Source organism: Eutrigla gurnardus, assembly GCF_963514095.1.
Source record: "Eutrigla gurnardus genome assembly, chromosome: 2".
Taxonomy (NCBI): domain Eukaryota; kingdom Metazoa; phylum Chordata; class Actinopteri; order Perciformes; family Triglidae; genus Eutrigla; species Eutrigla gurnardus.
The window spans coordinates 7,101,969-7,126,826 of record NC_139916.1 but is presented as its reverse complement, the minus strand read 5'-3'; the positions used below and the strand labels follow the sequence as shown (position 1 = coordinate 7,126,826).

General features: G+C 41.9%; 4 protein-coding genes across 4 annotated transcripts in view; 2 read left to right on the top strand and 2 right to left on the bottom strand.

Annotated features, from left to right (window-relative positions):
- Positions 1-169: 169 nt before the first annotated feature.
- arl8ba (ADP-ribosylation factor-like 8Ba) lies at positions 170-7,975 on the top strand. Its single transcript, XM_084029714.1, has 7 exons — positions 170-382; positions 5,638-5,718; positions 5,809-5,882; positions 6,000-6,093; positions 6,223-6,290; positions 6,700-6,770; positions 7,082-7,975. Exons 1-7 carry the CDS (start codon positions 260-262, stop codon positions 7,129-7,131), a joined length of 561 nt encoding a protein of 186 aa, XP_083885840.1. The 5' UTR covers positions 170-259; the 3' UTR covers positions 7,132-7,975.
- An 865-nt stretch (positions 7,976-8,840) lies between these two features.
- edem1 (ER degradation enhancer, mannosidase alpha-like 1) lies at positions 8,841-16,905 on the top strand. The gene is made up of 12 exons (XM_084030541.1): positions 8,841-9,444; positions 10,854-10,926; positions 11,568-11,671; positions 11,828-11,999; positions 12,148-12,331; positions 12,512-12,686; positions 12,825-12,945; positions 13,026-13,196; positions 13,280-13,353; positions 13,454-13,550; positions 14,854-15,039; positions 15,127-16,905. Exons 1-12 carry the CDS (start codon positions 8,975-8,977, stop codon positions 15,214-15,216), a joined length of 1,917 nt encoding a protein of 638 aa, XP_083886667.1. The 5' UTR covers positions 8,841-8,974; the 3' UTR covers positions 15,217-16,905.
- Positions 15,935-20,660, bottom strand: gnat1 (guanine nucleotide binding protein (G protein), alpha transducing activity polypeptide 1). Its single transcript, XM_084030553.1, has 9 exons — positions 20,406-20,660; positions 19,551-19,593; positions 19,324-19,465; positions 19,071-19,228; positions 18,866-18,994; positions 18,631-18,760; positions 18,377-18,530; positions 18,060-18,276; positions 15,935-17,977 (listed from the first exon to the last, which is right to left on the bottom strand). The coding sequence occupies exons 1-8, from the start codon at positions 20,509-20,511 to the stop codon at positions 18,086-18,088; spliced, it is 1,053 nt and encodes a 350-aa protein (XP_083886679.1). The 5' UTR covers positions 20,512-20,660; the 3' UTR covers positions 15,935-17,977; positions 18,060-18,085.
- Positions 20,661-21,827: 1,167 nt separating this feature from the next.
- The window catches only part of sema3fa (sema domain, immunoglobulin domain (Ig), short basic domain, secreted, (semaphorin) 3Fa), a 45,600-nt gene continuing 42,569 nt past the window's right edge, over positions 21,828-24,858 (bottom strand). The window contains exons 17-19 of the mRNA XM_084020730.1: positions 24,644-24,711; positions 24,350-24,483; positions 21,828-24,259 (exon numbers count right to left, since the gene is read on the bottom strand). Of these exons, the coding sequence (XP_083876856.1) occupies positions 23,831-24,259; positions 24,350-24,483; positions 24,644-24,711 (631 nt within the window). The 3' untranslated portion in view covers positions 21,828-23,830. The remainder of the gene's footprint in view (positions 24,260-24,349; positions 24,484-24,643; positions 24,712-24,858) is intronic.

Here is a 24,858-nt window from a genome sequence, read left to right as displayed (position 1 = left end):
ATTCAGGGGTGCAGATATATGTTGAGTAAAATGTGTATAAAAACAAGATCCAACAAGGGGAAGTATAATACCAGAGTGTACTACCTACATGTGCCGCCGGTGGCGCTGTCGGGCGCGTTTCTGCAGACTGATCATATGACAGCTGCTGCCTGCGTCCCCACTTCCCTTCCTCGCGCGCTGGGGGAAAAGGAAAACGCCACATCTGACAGGGAGGGAGAACCAGGCACAACCTCAGGGGAGCGTGAACACCGACGTCAAGATGCTGGCGCTAATAAACCGGCTCCTGGACTGGTTCAAGGCTCTGTTCTGGAAGGAGGAGATGGAGCTGACGCTCGTCGGCCTCCAGTATTCGGGAAAAACCACATTTGTAAACGTGATCGCTGTAAGTGTTCAGCCGTTAGCCGCCACCACACACACACACACACACACACACACACGGGGGGAGTGCTAATACTATTAGCGCTAATAACGGGATAAGAGTTAAGCTAACTGGGTTTGCGCCACGCTGTCTGGGTTTTCGGCTCCGACAACAGCAGCATCCACTAAAAAACAAACTGGAGTCGAGTCAGGTTGTTGGACTTGTGTCAACAAGTCAGCTGAGCTAACTGGTTTTGCTGCTGGTGGGTCCCTCGCCGGTTTGTTTAGCATGCTAAACCCAATTCGCCTTGCCCTTTACACTGAGCTCAAAGCAGAGAGGAAGTTAAACTAAAAAAAACAACAACAACTGATCTCAGATAAGCCTAGAGACGAGTTCATATTCGTTGCAGGACATCTGTACAGTACGGGAGATGCAGGTGCTCTGCAACAAACTGACCTCCACTATCCAAAAAAATAATATAACAATTAAATATTATTTAAATTTGAGTTTAAAAATATCTGCATCCCAGTAACATTTGATGTCTGAAGTAAATAAATAAATAGAATAAATTAAAAGTCCAATATAGAACACAACATAAACAGCAAATGAATGCATTTTGTTTTAACCATCTGATACGACTCGGACTGCTTTAGATGCAAATTGTGTTATAGTTACACACATATAATGTTTTGTTAATATTTTTGCTGTGACCCAGTGGAGAGCATCATTTTTTTTTTTTTTGTCAAGCCATTTCTCTTGTGCAACTTTGTGCAACTGTGTAGGGATTTCTCAAACCCGGTGTTTTCTGGTGGAGCAATGGTTCATTGGTTAATCACTGGACACAGCCACAGCTTTTATCACCATGTTGTGAAAAGTAAGCTCATGTTGATAATCTTAAATTTGCAGTTGTGATGGCTGTCATGGAATTTTGCACACATGTGCCTTTTACTCCGTCAGCTTTACTCTTGAGAATATCGGTCTGTCCTGTTTTGGAACAGTTATTTTAATCTGTGCTATTTCAGTTTTTTTCCACAAATGTGTTCAAGGCTTTTTTAGGGCCACGGGGCAATCGCACCGAGCACTGGTCCCTACAGCTATAAGCTGAAGGGACCAGTGCTCGGGGCGAAGCCCCGAGCACTACTGCTATTCATAGGATTTTTTCCTACTTATTATTATTATTTTGCCTTTTCCGGACGAATTTCGAGTGCCTAAAACTTCTACAGCGATAAGAGTTGTAGGACAAGTGATATATCAAAGCGTGTGGTTCGATCGGGATCGGCGTGCTATTGCTTTTCTTAGCCGAACACAAATTTTTCGCGACGTAAGTCGCGAAAAACCAACGAAATTTTTCCCATTGAAATGAATGGGATGAGCGGAAAAAAAAAAGCAGAAAATGTCGTTTTTCAAACACCTGTTGCTCAGGCATACTTTCACCTAGAAACTCCATTTAAACTCTAAAACGTAGACACAAGTCTTGTGTCCTCGTGTGCCAATCCGCGTTTCAATAGGTCATATAGTTTCTGATCAATCACTGTTCAATGACCATGATTGTTTTGGGAGAAATCATGAGTTTATAATGGGTGTGTATTGCGCGGAACCTTCTGGGCTAGAGTGGATGACATCATCGCTTAGAGTGTGAGGGCTTCTCAGACTTTTTTCCTTTCCAAACTCCTCCCGGCCACAATCTTCACTCTACAGACGTGATATTTTCCAATTTTGTAGAGAAACTTGTCCTGTCTCTCACAATGTGCTCAAAATCTCTGTGAGATTTACACAATTTGAACTAGCAACCTCTAAGCGCGGCCAAGTCAGGTTTTCTCGTCATCCGCTCCAATGTTAATTTAGAAGCAGATTTTCAAAGAAACCTGATCTGAACAGCATTTCTAACTCGCCCTAGCGTCCACATTTCTGACACTAGGAAAAAATAAAAGTCATCAGTGTCTTCAGCCGAGTCTTGTGGCGCTAACGGTGCGAAAATTTTGGCGATAGGAGTTTCGGTGTGAGCGTGGCATGCTTTTGTTCGGACCCATGCGCAGAGGGGGAATTGAGCGATAGAGAGAAGCGGAGAGACGCTCCAAAGCAGTCATACACACGCAGCAAGGGCCGTTGCCATGGTGACAGCACTGTGTGGCACTGATCTTCATAACTGACAGCAGGTGTGCTCTGATTGGAGGACAGGAATGTACTAAAACTACATTAGTAGTGGGATATGTAGTTTTTTTAGTCAAACCTCTTCAGCTCAGCCATACTTTCACCTAGAAACTCCATTTAAACTTTAAAATGGAGTACTCGGTAGTACTTGAGTGACAGCTGAGTTCAGTGACCTGTACCTAGTAGTTCTCAGTACTTGAGTCTCAGTACTACTCGCTAGTACTCGCTAGTACTCGCTAGTACTCGGTAGTACTCTGTAGTACTTGAGTGGCAGCTGAGTTCAGTGACATGTACTGGGAAAAAGTTGAGTGCGAAGCACTCAACTGTTTGCAAGTACATAGTACCTACTAGTTCTCAGTACTTGAGTCTCAGTAGTACTCGGTGGTACTTGGTAGTACTCGGTAGTACTTGAGTGACAGCTGAGTTCAGTGACATGTACTGGGAAACAGTTGAGTGCGAAGCAGTTGAGTGCGAAGCACTCAACTGTTTGACAATACATTGTACCTAGTAGTTCTCAGTACTTGAGACTCAGTAGTACTCGGTAGTACTTGGTAGTACTCGGTAGTACTTGAGTGACAGCTGAGTTCAGTGACATGTACTGGGAAACAGTTGAGTGCGAAGCACTCAACTGTTTGACAACTCATTGTACCTAGTAGTTCTCAGTACTTGAGACTCAGTAGTACTCGGTAGTACTTGGTAGTACTCGGTAGTACTTGAGTGACAGCTGAGTTCAGTGACATGTACTGGGAAACAGTTGAGTGCGAAGCACTCAACTGTTTGACAACTCATTGTACCTAGTAGTTCTCAGTACTTGAGACTCAGTAGTACTCGGTAGTACTTGGTAGTACTTGGTAGTACTCGCTAGTACTCGGTAGTACTTGAGTGACAGCTGAGTTCAGGGCATATTTTCACCTAGAAACTCCATTTAAACTTTAAAATGGAGACACGAGTGGTGTGCTCTGATTGGTGGACAGGAATGTACTAAAAACTACATTTAGTAATGGGAAATGTAGTTTTTTTAGTCAAACGTCTTCTGCTCGTCCATACTTTCACCTAGAAACTCCGTTTAAACTTTAAAATGGAGACACGAGTGGTGTGCTCTGATTGGTGGACAGGAATGTACTAAGAACTACATTTAGTAGTGGGATATGTAGTTTTTTTAGTCAAACGTCGTCTTCTCGTCCATACTTTCACCCAGAAACTCCATTTAAACTTTAAAATGGAGACACGAGTGGTGTGCTCTGATTGGTGGACAGGAATGTACTAAAAACTACATTTAGTAGTGGGATATGTAGTTTTTTTAGTCAAACGTCGTCTTCTCGTCCATACTTTCACCCAGAAACTCCATTTAAACTTTAAAATGGAGACACGAGTGGTGTGCTCTGATTGGTGGACAGGAATGTACTAAAAACTACATTTAGTAGTGGGAAATGTAGTTTTTTTAGTCAAACGACTTCAGCTCAGCCATACTTTCACCTAGAAACTCCATTTAAACTTTAAAATGGAGACACGAGTGGTGTGCTCTGATTGGTGGACAGTTTTTGAAGTACATCACAATACTCAAAACGGACTACTCTGACAGCTCAGTCAGCAAGCAGTCTCTGTATTTGCCTCTAAAACAACTCCGTCTCGTTTGAAATCTCGAAGAATCTCATCGTAATGTATATACACTCCGGCAGTAGCCCCCGTGGCCCTTTCAAAATTTCCCGGCGGGGGAATTTTCTAGTTTTTAATATGAGACATATCTCAACAGTTTATCGATTGATTGATTAGTCGGTTGATCGAAAATGTATTACTGCAGCAGTTTTGTTAATTTCTTATGTTTTCTATCAAAAATAACATGCTACAATAATACAATGAGTCAGTGCTTTTCTGTTTTATATTATTATAAATTGAATATCTTCATGCTTTGGATTGTTACCTTGACAAATCAAACAGCATGAATACATCACTTTGGGCTTCAGCAGCATTTTCCTTAAATTTTAGATATTAAAAACTATGAAAAACAAATCATTTAATAAGATAAATTCCAGTGAAAAGCTCACACAATATGACAATCTACTAAGTAACTGGTGTAACTTTTACCAGGAGCTCTTACTACCAATGTTGATTCAGGAGAATGCAAACCGCCAGTGCATATTCTATTGTGCATTCACATCCAAGAGAAGATGTCTTTACCATAACGTTCACAGTTTGTCAAATTGGATTTCAGTGCACTCTAGGCATCAGGTAGCGGAGCTGGTGCCTGAGGAGGAAGTTGGTTTTGTGGTTTCATAACCCAGATCCTTCATTTGCACAGCACAGATATGGCAAAAGTGCTGTGGCAGCCAGTGACACAAAAAAAAAAAAAGTGAGTAAAACTTGTAGCGGAGGTGGCTCCTCCTCCCTCAGTCATAAGACCGCTGCACTCACTTCCACTTAGCTACATCAGGTGACTCGCCAATGAGTCATGTGCTATGAAATGTGCATCCAGCAGACGGTGCACGATGAGGGAGAGAGAGTAGAGAAGCAGCGTGTGATTTCCTTCCCATTTCAGTTTGTGATAATGGACACTCACAAAGGCCAGAACATGTGTAGATGTATCCTATTTGGCTTGTTCAGTTAATTTGGCCTACTCTGTGAATGTTTTTGTTTTTTTAATTCCTGTCTTTTCACAGGGTCGACATAGTTGCACATAAACTAGATTGTCTCGAGTCACATGTTGCAGCATGCTGTCTGCCACCTATTACTATTTTGTTGTATTTAGACTTTAATCCAAGCTACTAAAAGTATCAAGGAGTACAAGAGAGCCCATGCAGCACGTCATAATCATATTATATGCAATCAAATAAACACAGCTGCACATATGACTCTGACTCTTTCCTTGTTGGGAACTTCCTTTTATATTTAATATGGATGCATGAGATGGTTGAGCTGATCAATTACACTGTGCCGACTTCTTACTGAGCTGGAATGTACCCGATTATGTAAGGCAACAGTAAGGCTATTTTAATACGCCGAGGGACTATTTGATTCATTGTGAACATATAGGCCTCTCACACCCCACACCCGCTCTCTGCAGGCCTACTTTCAACTATCAAGAGTCATACCGTTGTATAAGAAATAACATGTGACGTATTTTCTTTCAGTCTGGGCATTTCAGCGAAGACATGATCCCCACAGTCGGGTTCAATATGAGGAAGGTCACCAAAGGAAACGTCACCATCAAGGTTATCACAGTCTAACTAATAAATTAATTAACCTTTACAAGGAAGCAATAATTAAATCAGGAATATATGCCCTTCATTCTGTACATGTAGATCTGGGATATCGGAGGGCAGCCAAGGTTCAGGAGCATGTGGGAGCGGTACTGTCGGGGAGTTAATTCAATCGTGTGAGTATCTCAGTTTCGATTTTTCAAGTTTTTCCGGAAAAACAAATAACAGGAAATGGACGTACTGTAAAAAAATGTATTTAACACTCTAACGGTTTCGGTGTTGCTCATTTTCAGGTACATGGTTGATGCAGCAGATCGAGAAAAGGTGGAGGCTTCTAGAAATGAGCTTCATAATTTATTAGACAAACCTCAGTTGCAAGGAATTCCAGTAAGTGTTCTACTGAAACCTTTTATTAAAATGTGTGTGATTTCTGCAGCATGCATGCAAAACCAAATGTGTGGGTTCTGTCGGAGATCACCTGCTGCAGTTGCAGATTTCAAATGTAATGTTTTTCAGGTTTTGGTACTCGGTAACAAAAGGGATCTCCCCAATGCTCTTGATGAGAAGCAACTCATTGAGAAAATGTACGTATGAAAAGTTGTGAATGCTAGCTCTGTTATTTTTTTATGTACAACTCTACACTCCTCTTGTCATAAAAATGACCTCATTTATTCTTGTTTAGAGAATAATTTGGGATTTAATACCATGTGATTATTTTAAATTATGTCTGGTCTGTGCATGTTAAAACTATATTCTTAGATCTGGTTTTATTATTTAATTACATAACAGTTTAACCACTTTTATGCTAAAAAACAGAAATAAATCAGGACAATTTCATCTTTAATATCTTTGTTGTTAAAACCGGAGCTGTCTAGTTTACTGTAAGGAACTGGCTCCCTCTGCTGTCTGGTTAGAAACATGTGCTGAGAGTTGTGCTCATTAACCTGAATGGATACTTTTCATATTGATTCATACAAATTCTTCCATTTATAGGAATCTGGCAGCTATTCAGGACAGAGAGATATGCTGCTACTCAATTTCCTGCAAAGAGAAAGACAACATTGGTGAGTTGCAGTGACTCTAAGGGCTCTATTGAGGAAACTAAACATGATATTTAGTTGGTTAGTGCATTAATAATGCACCAATTTACATGGCAATTACTTTTCATTCATTATCTTATAGATTAATTTATTTTGTTGCATTACTTTTGGTTGTTTAAGAACATCTGGTTTCATTGTGTCATGATTGTATTAATACTGTTTGAATGGGGTAACTCTGTAGCAAATATCAGTCATATCGTGGATTGCTGGTGAGTTATGAATGCCTGAATTGTTGATGATTCTCATACTGACCGAGTGTGTTTCTATCGTTCCAGACATCACACTTCAGTGGCTCATCCAGCACTCAAAATCCAGAAGGAGCTGAAAATGCAAGAGTTGTTTTCCAGCTGTGTTTGCCATGTTACAGTCATGCACCCGCCTCCCCCATCCACCCCAAAACTCACACTTCAACTCACATGATCATGGCACACACATGTATCCCCCCCCCCTCCCCTTTTCACCATGTGGTTCTACACCAACCCTGTCAATGCACTACTAAAGATGTGATTCTGATACCAAATTTAAGGAACATTGTTGGCATTATCTGTCTTGTAAAGCTGTACTTTGATTTTGAGTCAGAAACAAATTTAAAATCTACTCTATTTAGGCATTACCTGATCAAATCCAGTCATTTATATCATTAATTGGGTATGCAACTAATGAATCAACCCTCTTGAAGGACCCACATAATGAGAAATGTTCTCCACGCAGTCAGATATGATGCCAGGAGATAGCTGATGTGGCCATCTTTGGATGGCGTCACCCTTCGCTAAATCCGGTTCCCTTTCGAGGACACGTCTATTGCTTTAGAAATCTGTGCATTTAAGTCAATCGATGCAGGTCTGTACAAATATCAAGCTAGTATGATTTTTACTGATGTGAGGTGTGCGTGTATGAATTTAAGATTATATTTAAAGTCTGAATGTACTAAAAAGAGAAAAGCTGTTCGGAGTTGTGCGGTTCATATTGGCCTCTTTGTTTGTGAGGAGCCTCAGTGGAAGGACGTTTGTGCTGCCTCGAAGCTGAGAGAGTGGCAAAATTCAAAGTGCCTTGTGTAATGTCTCTCACCTCTGAAGCAAAGCAGCATGGAAGGTTTGCCTACCTGGGAAGAGTGAAGACTGTAATACTGTAATATATTCTAGAAATAAAAAGGCATGCTTTTTAATTTAGACATTGTCCTGTAATTTCTACTGTAAATGCTTATGGAGAATTTTCTGTATTGTAATGCATATTGTGAGAATATGTTTTCAATTGAACCGGTCTCTGTGGTGAGTTTTACAGACTGTGTTGGACTAGTAGCTGCACCGCATTGTAATAAAGCATATGGTCCTTAGAGCTCAAAGCATATACAGACCCTTTCCGAAAAATTAGAATATCATGGAAAAGTTGTTTAATTTCCACAATTCCATTCAAAAAGTTAAACTTTCATAGATTATAGATTCAGGGCCCACAATTTAAACGATTTCAAGTATTTATTTGTTTATTTGTACATAATTTGGGCTTCCAGCTCATAAAACCTAATTCTAATTTTTTGAATTCCTGTTTTCGTGGGTTTTTATGAGCTGGAAACCCAAATTATTTAAAAAATAAACAAATAAATACTTGAAATCGTTTAAATTGTGGGCCCTGAATCTATAATCTATGAAAGTTTAACTTTTTGAATGGAATTACGGAAATTAAACAACTTTTCCATGATATTCTAATTTTTCGGAAAGGGTCTGTATAATCACTATATAAGTATACTATAGTATACTTATTATACTATAATGTATTTACAGTATATATTTTTTCATTTCTCATTTATTTTTTGAACATTTTGCGTCCCTGAACGTATCGCTCTTGTGGCTGTTTTCTATTGGCGCAGAAGTTATGAGGAAGACACGTCAGGACTGCCACGAAACGCACCCGGGAGAGTGACAGCTCTGCGGCCAATCGCAGGACGAGCTGGCGTCGTTCTTTCTTTTGCGTGACGACACACGCGGAGAGCCAATCGCAACTCGGGATATTGGAGGGGGCGGGTCTGTTGACAGGAAGCGTGCGGGGCGGAATCACCGAAACCTCTCTCCTGTGTACCTGTCGTTAAACGCGACAAACGGGACGATTTCACATTCGTTCGCTGGACGTGTGTGGACTTAAATTATGCTTCTTAAGATCGACCCGCGGCAAATATGCAATGGAGGTCAATAGTAGTTGGTCTTGTCGTATTGAGAGTCTCCCTCAGCTGTGTGCTCTGGCTAGCCTTCGGACTCGGACCTAACGTTAGCTGGGGGTTCAACTTCCCACTCCGTTTCAGTTTGCACAAACTAGACTCGTTGTTCAGGGACGAGAAGGCGGCCGAGGCGAGGGGCAACTCGTGGTCTCAGCGAATCCACGGCCACGGACATGAAGAGGCGGCGAGCACCTGCGCGAAGGTCGGAGAGGAGTCGACCAAGAGATCCTACCTGAGCTTCTTCGACGGCAACAAGGACGAGTACGTCCGGAAATACACCTCCTTCCCGGATACGCTGAAAGCGAAAATGAAGGGCATGGCCAAAGAAATGTTTTATTTCGGGTACGACAATTACATGAAATATGCCTTCCCCGAGGACGAACTGAATCCCATTGACTGTGAAGGGAGAGGACCAGACGTGCTAAACCCGTGAGTCACTCAAAGCCGCCCTGACTACATTGTACTGGCAGGTTAATTGTGTGTTGACCGAAAGTGTATTCTGTGACGTGTTAGTGGTGGTTTCAGCCCGAGCTGCACCCTGAAATGCCAGCCACCTGTTGGGAGACACCCTGGAGGACAGACAGTCCCATTGCATCCTAACTGTCCTCTGCAGACTGTCCTATTTGCATGTACTTTGCAATCATATTGGCCTGTAGTGTAACCTACCTGCTCTCACTGCTTATCAGTAATCAATAGGTTATGACTCCTTTGCATTGGACAGTAGAAGGTCCCAAACTGGGACCCCAGGTATCACTAAAGGGCTTCGTGAAGGGGGGTCCAGGGGATTCCTGTCACTGTTTAATGTCTTCGTCAACTCATTCATTGGAAATTAAGAGAAGACCTCATGGAATTATGAAATCTAATAAACCTAAAGAAAAAACAATAAGGGCTGAAACTAAATGAATTAAAATAGGGGACATCTTCCAATTGGAAAATATGAGTATCATCACAAAATCTAGGAAAAACAGGCTAAAATTACTTAACCGATTAACTAGATAATTGATCAAATAATTTTTTATTAACTTCTTAATTTCGATCAAGATTCCTCGAAGACACAAAATAAGAGATGGAAATCCAAAAAGTATAAGTAGAAGGGATTTCCAGTTATTCTGCCCAGGGGAGTAAAATGTCTTTACCCCCGGTGTATTAAAGTATAGCTTAAACACCTGGGTATGTTATTCCCATGTGCTGAACCCTGGGACAGGATCTTAGTTATCTTAGACTTTAAAAAAAAAAAATACAAATAAATTAATAGAAAAGACAACTCGTATATACTTTAACAGAAGCAAATTTGACATGTGAAATCGACCTGCCACATGCACAAGATGTACTAAATCACAACAATACAATGCTGCCTGTACTGGAGCTAAAATGTTGGATCATCAGAAAATACATCGTCAATTATTACGACTATTATAACACTAAAATGTGAAACTTTTTCTAGTTCCAGCATCCAGCAACATTCACGCTTCTCTATATCATATTTAATTATATATTTAGATTTTGGATGATTGGTCAAGCAAAATAAATAATCTGTGACAGTTATTTTTTTTAGAGAACAAATGATTAACGAATTGAAAGAGAAAATAATTATGAGATTACTTGATAAGAAGAATTGTCAGATGAAGTGAGCCTGTACTGTTAACAACAATGTAACGAGGTAGAACAACCACCCATTGTCTTCAAGTCAGCTTTGGTGATTGTTTTAATCTTCTGAACTGTTGTGGAATCAGACGATTCAAGAAGGAAAAGATGTAAATTATAATTTGTGGTCTGTTCATTCTTGTTGCCTCTTTTGCGATGACACCACTGAGGCTGTTTCCCTGCTTTCATTTCAGGTCAAACATCAACATAAACGACGTCTTGGGGAACTACTCCCTTACACTGATTGACACCCTAGACACCCTACTGGTAAGTTTAAGTTGCCTCCATGTTATACAGTGTCCATTAACAGAGTTATTCTTACACATTATTGAGACAAAGTTGTATATACAAAAATAGAATCTGCGCAGGATTGTTTATAATATTTTATCCACTGATTAATATCGGAATCCGGCAATTAATTAACTTTAAATATGAGGTTGGAAAGCAGTTTAAATAAAAACAGACTCCGGACGTGCCTGTCTTATCTGTCTGTCACATTGGAAACCAGTTTCATCCGTTTCACGGGGTGGAAAATGTTTTGTGAACAAACAAAAAAAAAAAAACAGTGCTTTTGTTCTACATTCAGTGGCATTGTAGCACAGTGGTTAGCACTTCCTGTGTTATCAGTTGTGTGTCAAACCGTCTTCTGACAGTCAGGTGGAGCAGAGTTTTGGAAGCTGCCTGTAGGTGTGAGTGATCCAGGTCAGCCCTAAAAGCAGCAGGACAGTTACAACATACACTCGACTCTTTTATGAAGTTGTAGCTGGACGGCACAAATGATTCTTTACAATAGATGCCATATATAATGATAACTATAGAGTTTGAGCAAAATAACTGCAAGCCATTCCGTAGTCATGTGACCAGATATGCTTGTTACTGTGGTTACGCAACGTGCTGTTTCTCCACAGGTGCTCGGCAATGTGACAGAGTTCCAGAGAGCTGTTAAGCTGGTTATAGATACTGTATCTTTCGACAAGGACTCGACTGTGCAAGTGTTTGAGGCGAACATCAGGTACAAATGTCGCTACTATTTTCAGAGATATACACACAGAACGTGTGCTGTGATTAATATGGTTACTTCTGTAGGCACCACATTGGTCTTTTAAATCACTTTCTAAATCATTTAGAATGCCTGGCATTACAATCCGTTTCTGTGTTGAACCCCAAGGATCCTGGGGAGCCTCATCTCATCTCACATCCTGCTGACGGACCCGAAGCATCCATTCGGGAAGGTCGGCTTTGACGACTATGATAATGAGCTGCTTCACTTGGCTCATGACTTGGCCGTCCGCTTACTGCCAGCCTTTGAGAACACCAGCACAGGCATTCCTTACCCCAGGGTGAGTGAGCCTGTTTAACATTAGTAATAAACAAACGGGGAAACTCAAAGAGTCACGGCGCTACATGAAGTAGTCGTGAAGTTGCACGAGCTCCTACAAACCGTACGGTGACTCAGCACCTTTTTCGTGACTTGCATCTACAATGCAGGTGAATCTGAAGACTGGAGTTCCTCCTGATAGCATCAACGAGACGTGCACTGCAGGAGCTGGGTCCCTGCTGGTGGAGTTTGGCATTTTGAGCCGCCTAATTGGAGATTCCACATTCGAGTGGGTGGCCAGACGAGCTGTCAGGGCTCTGTGGAACCTGAGGAGCAACGAAACCGGTCTGTTAGGCAAGTTCAGCTGCGTAGTTACACAAGAATACCTTTTCTCCTCTTTCCTTCATTTCCTAGTTGCATCCTTGTTGCATTAGCTAAGCTTCTACTATGTATGGTTAACCCTACAGCAGATCAATATGAAGCCTACAAATATCATCCAATGCAAAAACATGTTTTCTGTCTCTGATTCTTTAGGGAATGTAGTTAATATCCAAACGGGCCAGTGGGTCGGCAAGCAGAGTGGCCTGGGAGCTGGTATGGACTCCTTCTATGAGTATTTGCTGAAATCCTACATCCTTTTTGGGGAGAAAGAGGACCACAGGATGTTTCAAGCCGCTTACGAGAGCATTCAGAACCACATGAGGAGAGGGTGAGTCCCTCACTGAAGGAACGTGACACGGAAATGTGCATAAGGACTTGAGACCTGAGATATAAAAACATACGATTCGGGTGTTGATGGAAAAGAACACACTCAACTGAACTCCCTTCTTCCTCTGTGTTTTTCCAGGAGAGAGTCATGCAATGAAGGAGAGGGCGACCCGCCTCTTTATGTTAATGTTAACATGTTCAGTGGTGAAATAATGAACACCTGGATCGACTCCCTTCAGGCCTTCTTCCCTGGGCTGCAGGTTAGATTGCACACTTTGGTTAGGTCTCATAAACAAGTGGAAACGATGTGTTCAGCTCAAGTACGCTGTTGCTACTCCAGGTGCTGAACGGGGATGTAGATAATGCGATCTGCCTGCACGCCTTCTACTACGCCATCTGGAAGCGCTTCGGGGCTTTGCCAGAGAGATACAACTGGCAGCTGCAGGCTCCCGATGTGCTCTTCTACCCCTTGAGACCAGAGTTGGTGGAGTCCACCTATCTGCTGTACCAGGTACCGACCCTGTCGTCACACAGCACCGCTGGTGATGCTTTGTTATCTTTTACTGGAGGTATTTTTTTCTTCCCTTCCCACAGGCGACCAAAAACCCTTTCTATTTGCATGTTGGAATGGATATTCTTCAGAGCCTTGAGAAAACTACCAAAGTCAGGTGTGGAATATATACGCTTATCTAATGATTATACACCGGTTTGGTGGCAGTTTTACAATGCCTTGATACTTTAATTTGAGTTTACCTGTGTCGTTTGCAGATGTGGGTATGCCACTCTCCACCATGTTGTGGACAAATCCAAAGAGGATCGCATGGAGAGCTTCTTCCTGAGTGAGACATGCAAATACCTTTACCTTGTAAGTAACAGCCTGTGGATGCCAGAGAATGTTATACATTACATACGATAGAACGAAATGAGAGAATAATATGATTCTGGATGCACTATATTGCCAAAAGTATTCACTCATCCATCCAAATAATAGAAATCAGGTGTTCCAATCACTTCCGTGGCCACAGGTGTATAATAAGCAAGCACCTAGGCATGCAGAATGTTTCTACAAACATTAGTGAAAGGATGGGTCGCTCTCAGGAGCTCAGTGACTTCCAGCGTGGTACTGTTATAGGATGCCACCTGTGTAACAAGTCCAATCGTGAAATTTCCACGCTCCTAAATATTCCACAGTCAACTGTCAGTGGGATTAGAACAAAGTGGAAGCAATGGGGAACGACAGCAACTCAACCACAAAGTGGTAGACCACGTAAAGTGACGGAGTAGGTTGTTCTTCAGGAGCTGGGCTTGGCCCCTTAGTTCCAATGAAAAGAAACCCTGAATGCTTCAGCATACCAAGACATGTTGGACAATTCCAGTCTCCCAACTTTGTGGGACAGTTTGGGGACGGCCCCCTTCCTGTTCCAACATGACATGAAAGCAAGGTCCATAAAGACATGGATGAGAGAGTCTGGTGTGGATGAACTTGACTCCTGACCTCAACCTGATGGAACACCTTTGGGATGAATTAGAGTGGAGACTGAGAGCCAGGCCTTCCCGTCCAACATCAGTGTGTGATCTCACAAATACTCTAATGGAAAAATGGTAAAAAAAAAAGTCCCATAAAAACTCCTCAACCTTGTGGAAAGCCTTCCCAGAAGAGTTGAAGCCGTTATAGATGCAAAGGGTGGACCAACGTCATGTTAAACCCTATGGATTAAGAATGGGATGTCACTTAAGTTCATATGCGAGTCAAGGCAGGTGAGTCAATACTTTTGGCGATATAGTGTGTGTTAAACTAAAAATGGTATCTTTTCCTACATTTAAAGACTGGAGTTCAATTAGCTGGTACAATTTCTCCCTAAATAGACTGTTCTAGCTGAGCAAAATGATGATTATAACAATATTTCACGATATTCTTGTGTTTATTTGTTAATAATGATATTAATAGCATCCTAAAATTGACTGTTTTGTCCGAACCAGCACTTACACATCCAGATTTTTTAAATCTACAATGATTATAAACCTGATAAAAGTAGCAAATCCCCACTCAGAAAGCTGATTAGATTTTTTTGCCGTTACCCAGCCATCATCAGAATACATTTCAGGCCCCCCGTTGTCTCGACTCTTTCCAAACTGTCACACAAACGTAAATCTCTCTTGCGTTGCAGCTGTTTGATGAGGACAACCCGCTCCACAAGTCCGATAACAAGTATATCTTCACTACAGAGGGACACGTCGTGCCTATAGACAAGCGCTTCAGGGAGAAACAGTGGAATGACATGTTCCCTTGCGAAGACGGAGTGCTGGCAGAACACGAGCCGAGCAACCAGCCGCCACCGAGCAACATCAGCAACGTGAGGCCATCGTCCTCGCCAGAAACGATCACCCGTATCTCATATTGTGCATTTTCACCATCATTTATTCTTCCTTTTCTCCGACAGTGCGACAGGATCCCAGAGGAGCGGCGGTACACTCTGCCATTGAAGAGCGTCTACATGAGGCAGATCGATCACATGGTGGGACTTTTCTGAAGAAGCGGACGCATGAACTCCCACTCAGGTGCAGATCCTTGTCCCAGCCGCTCCCTCAGGATCCAGACGGGAAGCTGACACTAAAGGAAACCTGAGAAAGCAGATTGACTGCCTGCTGTGTTACTTTAACGTTTGCCTGGGTGTCAAACTCCATGGAGGGTGAGCATGTGCTCAATAAACGTCATTATTCATTGTTTTGCCTGGTGACGAATTAAGATTGTGCACGTAGATTTTAGAAGTACTGATGTGTTCTTGTCTGTTAAGGTCCGAGTGAGTGTGTGTACATTAATGGTGTGATTGCGTGCGTTTTGTGTGTTCGATTATTGGAAGTTACAGCTGAGCTGTGAATCGATCATGTGTTTTTTTTGGGAACAGTGCCATCTAGTAACAAATATGTACAATGTATAGCCTATTAAAGACACTCACCTTTTTAAAATGTCTCTCTAAACATGATGATTAGTGCCTCTTTGCAGTTGATTCACTTGATTTAATCAGTGCTTTTCAACAAGGGCTGCACGGATAATGACAGTGACTCAGAGGCTCAGGACGACTAGCTGTTTTAAAGTGCCTTCAATGTTTCTTGATCTTTCTGGATTCTGTACACCGTGTATTATTTGCAGGTAACATTATCAAGTATTTTTTTTTTAAGGCCGCTGTCAATATTGCACAGTAGATGTCATTCCATGTGTATGTAGAGTTTTACACTGATTATGAAGTCTTTTGTTTTTTGACACAACAAAACAAGCCATACAATGTATTTTTTTTTTTTAACATTAATGAGCGTTTACCGTCATTTTCTGTCAGATGTATAAAGTACCCAGAATCTCCTGCATAGTTTATTCTCGTTTAAAATAGATAATTTGCTGTTTCTCGGTCACATAATTGCACATCATCGTACCTTTTTAATTGCCATGTGGTGAGAACTCAGGGTTTAATGTAAAAAAAAAAACTAAACAAAAATCAATGAATGCTTTCATAAAAATATACTTTCTTTGAAATGTTGTTGCCTAAAATGTCTTAGGATAGTTTTACTGCAAATCTTGGTTATCTGAGGTCAAAGAATAACTTGCACTGTGAATATTCATTATTGTGCCACGCAGACAGAAAACATGTGCCATGTCTCCTTAACTGTGGTGTTTGAGTCATGGAGAGCTCTACTTCTGAGTGTCTGTAAAGCTCAGCACTGTAGAGCCTCCGGGCTGCATGGCTCGATGACATCACGGCATCGGCTTTGGGAGACAGCTGTTCATATTCTCAAGCGTCGTCCTCACTTCAGGCCACAAGAACAATATCTCTGAGTTTTTACATTGGATTGAAATCCCCCCCCCCCCCCCCAACCACATTATCTTAGATTATGTTCAAAATAAAATAGTGGGACATTTTGGGAATTGTAATTTCTTGCTGAGAGTCAGACAAGAAGATCAACACTATTTGATACCATTTTGGGGCCCCTTTCACAAATGTGACATGTGATTATATACAGTGAGAGTTTCTTGTTTCACAAATGTTTGCAGACCTCTGGTGCTCATGCAGGGGTCAGAGGTACGGTGTTAGCTTTTATTAGCACAACACATGATATGTTATTGGATAAGGATTGATCTCTAATTGCAAATTTGGTGAAATGGGCCCCTGTATGGTAATCAACCGCCAGCAGATGGTTAAGCTAGGTTCCTTTAGCAGAAACACAGAGCAAAAGAACAAAAACATGATAATCAGTGAAATTTAGAGATGCTAGTAGTCAGATTTTGGTGTTTTGAGTCAGCCTGTGCTAAAATATGCTAAGCTACAGCTGTAACCAGCTGCTGGCTGTAGCCTGAAATTCACTGTATAGACATGATGACGCGATCAATCTTCAAATCTGATTTTTGGCAAGAAAGCAAAAGGAATGTATTTTCCCCAAAATGTCAAGTGATTCCTTTATTCTGTCTTGAAATGGAAGCTGATTAACTCTGAACACGAGGGGTTTCTTAATGCTAAGAAACCTGGAATATTAAATAACAGATTATGAACAAGACATTGCCGTGTTGGTTTTTATTTGTGAAAAAAGGGAAAGTACTCGGCTTTCTACGGAAGCTTTTAATAGGTTAATCAAGGTTTACAAATATTGGTTTCTGTACATGATGGTCGGCTCAAAGGCCTGTAGATTCACTTTTACAAGGATTTATACGTTTAGGTTACATCTACTTATCTACAGATCAACTTGGTATCACCACACTTCATCATTAGAAAACTGTTTTATATACTTTGTAATTGAATACGGCCTTTTTAACTATTGCAAGAAGTTAAAAGTTCTAACCCAAATTGTGCTGCAAAATGTACATAAAAAGCCTTTTCTAGTGACGGGTTGAAGTGCGTCTGCAGGTGGTGAGGCCCTCTTGTTTGCTTTTTGGCTGCCCTGACCAGTTACTGGAGCAAAGATGCATTAGCCTGACATCTATTCACATTAGTGCACGTGAGAGGGAAATCACTTGCTGCTGCCAGAAGAAGCTTTTGGTGTCTTATCTACAGATCGCGTAGCCCTCCGTAAGACAAGTGCAAGAGACTCATGAGAAAAGTGAGCTTGACTAAAATTCAACTTCAAGGATTTTCCCGACTGAAGAGCTGCCTTCTGGTTCTCAGATGACCCGAAGTCTTTGGTCAAAGCTACAACTTATTATTATTATTTTTTTTTTGCGTCCGCTGGTTTGAGGGTTTTCATCTTCAGTCCTCGGTTTTGAATTGAGACGGGATTCGTGGGACGTTACAGGGCTACAACGTCACCCTGTGAAAAGAAAGAGTCTTGTTAGCCCGTCCAAACGTTTCAATATGAATCATCATTTGATCAATCGAGCGCACAAACTCGCCTTCGTCGGGCTCGTCGGCGTGGCTCTTAGAAGAGACCACAATCTTTCAGGTTTTCTTTGATGATGATGTCGGTTACGGCGTCGAACACAAACTTGACGTTCTCCGTGTCCGTGGCGCAGGTCATGTGAGAGTAGATTTCCTTGATGTCTCGGCGCAGGTTCAGGTCCAAGAACTGCATTTTGATGTAGTTACCGGCATCCTCATAAGTATTGGGGCCTTTAGCAGGGAAAAGGTATCAAGACAAAGAGGCACCTTTAATTTAAAAAAGAAAATGCTTAAATTTGCTACAATTGTGTGGGTTTTCCATCAACCTCACCATCGTAATCGGGGAAGCACATGCTGAGATGAGCTTTCTTGATCTTCTCCACGAACACGTCTTTCTTGTTGAGGAAGAGTACGATGGAGGTGGCAGCGAAGTAGCGGTGGTTGCAGATGCTGTTGAACAAGTGCAGACTCTCGTGCATTCGATTCTGAAAGGAAGGATTGGTGTTTTATCCGAGCCCCTGACCAAAAAGCCAATGAATTGATTGTCCAACAACAAAAAAATAGTATAGAAAAGCGTTGTCATACCACTTCGTCGTCCTCCACCAGCACCATGTCGTAGGCGCTCAAAGCAGCGATGAAGATGATACAGGTCACACCTTCGAAACAGTGGATCCACTTCTTCCTCTCGGACCTCTGGCCTCCCACGTCAAACATTCTGCACGGAAACCAGAAGCATGGATATTTGTCTTTTTACGCTTCGCGGCGGGAGCACCGATGAGCCACCGGTGCCACCCTCTTGAGAAACACTGCGCTCGTTCACCTGAAATGGAGATCTTTGAAGGAAAACTGCGTCTCGATGATACCGGTGGTCTTCACTCGGGATCGCAGCACATCCTGCTCGGTGGGCACGTAGCCCGGTTGGATCAGTCGCTCCAAGTCGCACAGGTAGCTGACGGAGAAGGACATTTGTTAAATGACAAACGCTAACGTGACAAGTTTTTTGCTCATCTTGGTGATTTACTTACTATCCAGCCGAGTCGTTGAGTTGGTACTCGGAGGCCCGGTCATAGCACGCCTGTATGCCGGAGTCCTTCCACAGGCGGATGATGATTTCTGCCAACTCTTTAGGCATGGAGCCTTCCTCAATGGTGTCTGCGAGATGCATGAGTTTCCTGGCATCATCCTGAACGAGGGCAGAGACGCAAAGATTTTTAAGGTTTAGTAGTCTGCTACCAACCCGATATCAATTTACCCACTGATGTCCATCCCAGCTGTTACCTGCTGATCACCGTGTCCATAATTAATACTGAGTGTGTTCATGGCCTTCACAATGGCCATCATGGATTGCAGGGTGTTACTGTAGATGATGACAATGAACTCCAAGCATTCTTCAAGTGAGTAACCATCTTTGTGGATAATTCTGATGAGAGAATGCGGCGTTAGTATGCGAGTCTGTTAGGGAGGAGGTGAGACACTGCTTCGGTGCAAAAAGTCAAATGTCTTACTTCATCTGTTTGACGATGGTGCTTTTGCCTGATTCTCCAGCACCTGAACGGAAGCAGAAAATCAGATTAAATGTGTTTGTATTTCAAAATGGTGCACATTTGAAATCTTCTTCATCATAGGTTTTTTTTTAATTTTTATTAAGTTTATGGGTTTCATAAATGTGAACGGAGAATGATATTAACTGCAGGTAATGGCTTTTATCAGACAGGGGATCCCAACGGGTCATAATACTTCTTACTTCAGGTCTAATCTCCTTCAGAGCTGATGTCAGGTGGAACTTTCGCTGCCCCTGACCTACATTCTCATGAGGAGATGATTAAGCTGAGTATGAAACAATATCTGGAACAAACCGACAGATATTCAGAAGAGTATTATCTTGTGAATGCTTTTGCTTAAAATAAAAGAACCCAACCTAATTAACTATTGCCGATGCTACTTGGTTGGGCGGTAGGGTGTCTGTCCTTCAGGGTTAAGCCCTTTGTGTTGGAGGACCTGTTGTTTCAGGATTAACAAGGGATTGAGTTGAGTGATTATTTAAGTGTCAAAGCAGATTCAATGACACAGGTTATTAAGTCTTTACTCAGACAATTGGTTTTCCCTCACGGCCAATATAAACTAACAGGAATTGAAAGCTTATTCAGATTCATAAGGTCCATCAATAATGACCTGAAATCCGTCTGTGATGACAATTTAGAAATAAGTGTAAGAAATAAGTGTATGAAATATTTAAACAAATGTTTTTACAAGAAGAAACAACAATAATCCCATAGAGAGATTTCTCAAAGATTGCCTCACCATGGGGCCCCTACAGGTCCCTTAAATACATGTCACCATGACGATACATCCATCTTTACCTAGCAGCAGCAGCTTGACAGTCCTTGCATCTAGGTCGGCATCCTCCTTCAGCTTCTTCTCCAGCTCTCTGGAGTGTTTCTCCTCAGCGCTCGCTCCAGCCCCCATCCTGCTTCTCCCTGATCGGGCCCCTCTACTCCCAACGCCAGGAAAAACAAAAAAAAAATTGGAAGTAGGTCCTAGCTAATCGCCTCCTTTCTGAGCGGTGCCGTCAACTGTTGCTGATCAACAGCCGGCTGCAGCAAACACTGGGAAATGTTTGAGTATTTTCCTGTCTTAGGAGAGGATTGTGGGCATCCTCTGGCCACCTGACCGAGCAGGGCCAATGGAGCACAAGGACAGGGGCGTTTTAGGGCAGAGCCGAAAGGTGTGAGCGGCGGCAGACATACATCAACGTAGAAGTGATCTAACCTTTGGGGGACTTTGCTGCGCTCAGCGGAAGATGAACATCGGCTCAAGTGCTTATCTCTCTCTGCCGTTCTTAGGAGCCTTTAAAAAGAGAAGCATGGAAAGAGAAATAACTTGCTGCAGAGTGTCGACTGTTCCTATAGCTGGGAACCCAGTTACACCAACTAGAACCACCTCACATCAGGACCAAAATAACACATTAAAACAGACGTGGGAGGAAGTGGGCTCTTGAATGGGTGGCGTTTGCAAAGAGGTTGAACGGAGGGATTAAAACAAAAGCATAAAGACGACAAACGGGGGGTCACTTAAATAAATACCTTCCAGTCCAAACAGGAAGAAAGACAAACTGACATCTTTCATAGAACACTGCAGACTGAAGGGTGAGCTCTGAAGTGCTTAAAGAGCTTTCCAGTTTCACCTGACAGATCGCATTGACCTCAATCTTAAGCTGGTTATGGATCCTAATTTACTCACTTTCAATTATGTATGCTTGTTTGTACAGTCGGTGTGTGTGTGTGTGTGTGTGTGTGTGTGTGTTGCACAGCATTTTCAAGCACATACAGTTACCGTCTTGTAAAGCATGTTTTTTTGGAAATTTGCTTTGTGAAAAACATTCCATTGTCACTTTACTGCGCTCTATTGTGGAGTACAATGTAAATGTAACTACATACATTTACTTGGAAAATAGTAGTTTTACGTGCTTGTAATTTTCACTTGTAATTGTAACCACTTTATACATTTACATTTCAAAATATTGTACTTTTTACTCCATATGTAATGGTTATAGTTAATTAGACAGAAAACAGGTTAAAATATTATAGATTACACAGTGAACAATGAATAATACAGTAATAAGTAATACAGTACATAAATAATAATCTAATGTGTAATAGTATATCACTCAAAGTGTTCATTTTCCTTCAATGTGTACTTTTACCTTTGATAAGTATAACATACTTTTTTTCTGTATTTTGCAGCTGTGGTACCAAAACCTGCCGACTACGTGGCAAACACAAAGGAACCTCTGTTATTATAAAATATAGACCTTTAATTTATTAGTCAGCAACATTAATGAGGAAGAAAAGATGGTAATTTTTTTTACAAGTCATTACAATAACATCCACTGTGCATTATATCATACATTAATTTACCTCAATGACCCAGAGCAAAGTCTGCCAAACAGAGAAAACAAAATAGATGCACACGTTTGAAATATATGCACATTTTTTGAGAACAAGAGAGAAAAAATAGATTTAAAAACTCACAGAGAGAGAGAGAGACGGAGAGAGTGAGCGAGAGAGCTAGACAGACAGATAGAGAGAGAGAGAATTGAAATTTCAAAGCACAATCTGACCTTTCCGTACTTTCAGCATCTTTCTTGCACTGCTAGTATTTCCATATTCCCACAACGAGAACGACATTCACTGACATCCACAGTAAAGTAGCATTTTAGACAAATACCTATACATTACACTGTACATGCCATGCACAATGAAGAGCCACCATCTGAAGACGTTGGGATCTGGTGATCACCTTGTTAGTGGTTATTGTGACATCTCTATTTTTTTTTCTTTTTTCCCCACTGGATGGGAGTTTTGTATGAAGTCTGTGGCATGTATGACAGCAGGATGATACTGCATTGGACAGGAGGGAAAATAAGTAGTTGTCTGTTTTTAACCAGCTGGTGCTAAACCCATCAAAGAAGTCAATTCCCAAACACTGTAATAATAGAAGCGTAGACCGATGAAATGATTATTCACTTCGTGAAACCAATATTTAGCATGAAACTGGCAGGAATGCAAACTTTGGATTCATTGCGAGGTTAAAAAAAAAATGAGCATACAAACGACATGCTCTGTTTTCTATGAATATACTGCATATGCCACAGATACATGTGAAGTATTTACTGCTTTATCAAGACTAGTTTGAACAGAAGGTACTTTGTCTGGCTTAATCTTTGTCTTTTTTTATTATTATTATTTTTTAAATCACAAACTGTCACAAACTCACATATAGCTGCCTGCTGGAATTTCCTTATCTCTGATGAGAAAAGAGAAGGCAATATTATATTTTCAGCTTCTTAAAGGACCCTTACCCCCCCCCAAAAAAACAAAAAAACAGCTCATCACAAAGACCACGTTTGTTAAGGATACAACACTGAGATGTGATATTCACATAGAAACAAAAACACTTGGCAGCAACTGATTCTGGAAGAATTTCGTAGGGTGATGTAGCATCATTTACTCGAGGCCAGGCTGGACCGCGAACATCGAGAGGAGAGACGTCTTACCTGCCGCAGCGCAGCTTCCATTCGCTCGCATGCAACCACGTGACCGCGACGTCACAGCTGCAGTCCGCGGGCATTTCTTTGTGCTTTTGCGTGTCCCAAGAAATGCAACCGTCATTCTGTCAACAGCGTGCATCTTGCAGTAAAAAAACAAAAACAACAACAAAAAAAAACAGACAGTAGAGAGTTCTGGTGAAGAAGTTTAAGGAAGTTTGAGAATTTCAACTTTCGACTTCCAGCTTAGACACTGAATACTGCCAGCAGTCAAGTGATCCAACATGGTCGCCTCGTTCATCGGTCCTCGTCCATCAGTGGACGCTCCCAAAAAGTTCCTGGGATATCCTTGCAGTTCCTCAAAAAACACCAAACATAAAAATAGTCTCAACATAATAACACATTGTAATAAACAATAACACTAACAATATTATAATAACAATATTTGCACAAATTTACCTATTCACAAAAAAAAAACAAAAAAAAAACATGTTTTCTAGATAGGTACAAAGAATTACTTTTTACAACCTACAATAAATATTGTGTATTTTTTTTTTCTCCCAACAGTTACATAGAAAACTGGTTGACGCTGTTGCTTTTGGTTTGCATGATCTGTCTTGTCCGTTATCATTTTTTTTTAATCATTCTAACTGGAGTCATTCCCCTAAATGGAGGGTTGCGGTGTGAAAAAGGGAGAGCAGGGGGGGGGGAAGTGATGAGGTTTGTACATCCGGCTCCTCATGTCTCAGCCGGAGTCGTTTGCTCGTCGTGATGCCGGCGGTTGCGAGGCTTCTTCTGCTCTTTCAGCTCCTTCAGGCTCTTGGCTTTGTTGTCCCCGAGGCTGCTGTCTCCGAGCTGCCAGTAATCCTGGCAGTACTGGTTGATGAGGCCCATCTCCGGCTGGCTCAGGATGGTCAGCAGGTCTTTATACTGACCGGCGCTGGGAGTCCAGGCGCTGGGCTGCAGCGGCGGCAGGGCCGGGCTGCCCGTCTCCACCAGCACGCTGTTGACCGTGCGGCTGGAAAGGACCACCAGCTGCATCTTCACCAGCGTGTGTTTGAAGTTCTTCTCCGTGGACGTGCACTGGTAGATGCCGCTGTCGGACGACTGCAGGGAGCGGATCAGAAGGCCTTGTTCTGTTTTTAGGATGCGGCCCTCGGAGCGAATCTGGACCGAAGAACGCAATTCAAACACTTACATTTTTAAGACTTAACTTGAACAACTGTGTAACGTCTTCACAGTGAAAGCTTTGCTCACCTCTTTCCTCCTGTCGCTGTTCTCCTTCTGCAGGTGCCACTTAAGAGACACGTGAGGAGACCTGGCCTGGCACTCCAGGAACGTCGTGCTGCCCTCCACCCCATACTGGACCGCCTCCAGAGTGTTCTTATTGGCTAGAAAACAACATGCAGAGTATATTTGATGCACTATTTATTGAGAAAAATCAATGAAATAGGTGTATGGTAAGATACAAATTAGAACAATAATCATTCAGCATAATAATCAAACATATATGTGTGTGTACTATACGGGCTTAATAGGAAGATGTCTCACTGTTAGAGTTGTAACCTCTGCATTGGCGGATCGGGTTGCCGTACTTTACATCCTGCCGACGGCTCCGTCTAGAGGGGTCATATCAACAAACCGAAACAAAATGTTTAAATTCAACACATTATGAAAATGAAACGTTCCGAACACACACACACACACACACACACACACACACACACAAGGACTCAATCCACTACAAGCCAGCCATCCTAATCCTC

Excerpts from the sequence above, each read along its gene's own strand:
- arl8ba (XM_084029714.1), top strand. The coding sequence starts at position 260 with ATGCTGGCGCTAATAAACCGGCTCCTGGACTGGTTCAAGGCTCTGTTC. Across the intron at positions 383-5,637 it reads CATTTGTAAACGTGATCGCT|TCTGGGCATTTCAGCGAAGA; the intron begins GTAAGTGTTCAG and ends ATTTTCTTTCAG. Across the intron at positions 5,883-5,999 it reads CGGGGAGTTAATTCAATCGT|GTACATGGTTGATGCAGCAG; the intron begins GTGAGTATCTCA and ends GCTCATTTTCAG.
- edem1 (XM_084030541.1), top strand. The coding sequence starts at position 8,975 with ATGCAATGGAGGTCAATAGTAGTTGGTCTTGTCGTATTGAGAGTCTCC. Across the intron at positions 13,354-13,453 it reads GAGAAAACTACCAAAGTCAG|ATGTGGGTATGCCACTCTCC; the intron begins GTGTGGAATATA and ends TGTCGTTTGCAG. Across the intron at positions 13,551-14,853 it reads CATGCAAATACCTTTACCTT|CTGTTTGATGAGGACAACCC; the intron begins GTAAGTAACAGC and ends CTTGCGTTGCAG.
- gnat1 (XM_084030553.1), bottom strand. The coding sequence starts at position 20,511 with ATGGGGGCTGGAGCGAGCGCTGAGGAGAAACACTCCAGAGAGCTGGAG. Across the intron at positions 19,229-19,323 it reads ATGGACACGGTGATCAGCAG|GATGATGCCAGGAAACTCAT; the intron begins GTAACAGCTGGG and ends GCCCTCGTTCAG. Across the intron at positions 18,995-19,070 it reads CTCAACGACTCGGCTGGATA|CTACCTGTGCGACTTGGAGC; the intron begins GTAAGTAAATCA and ends CTTCTCCGTCAG.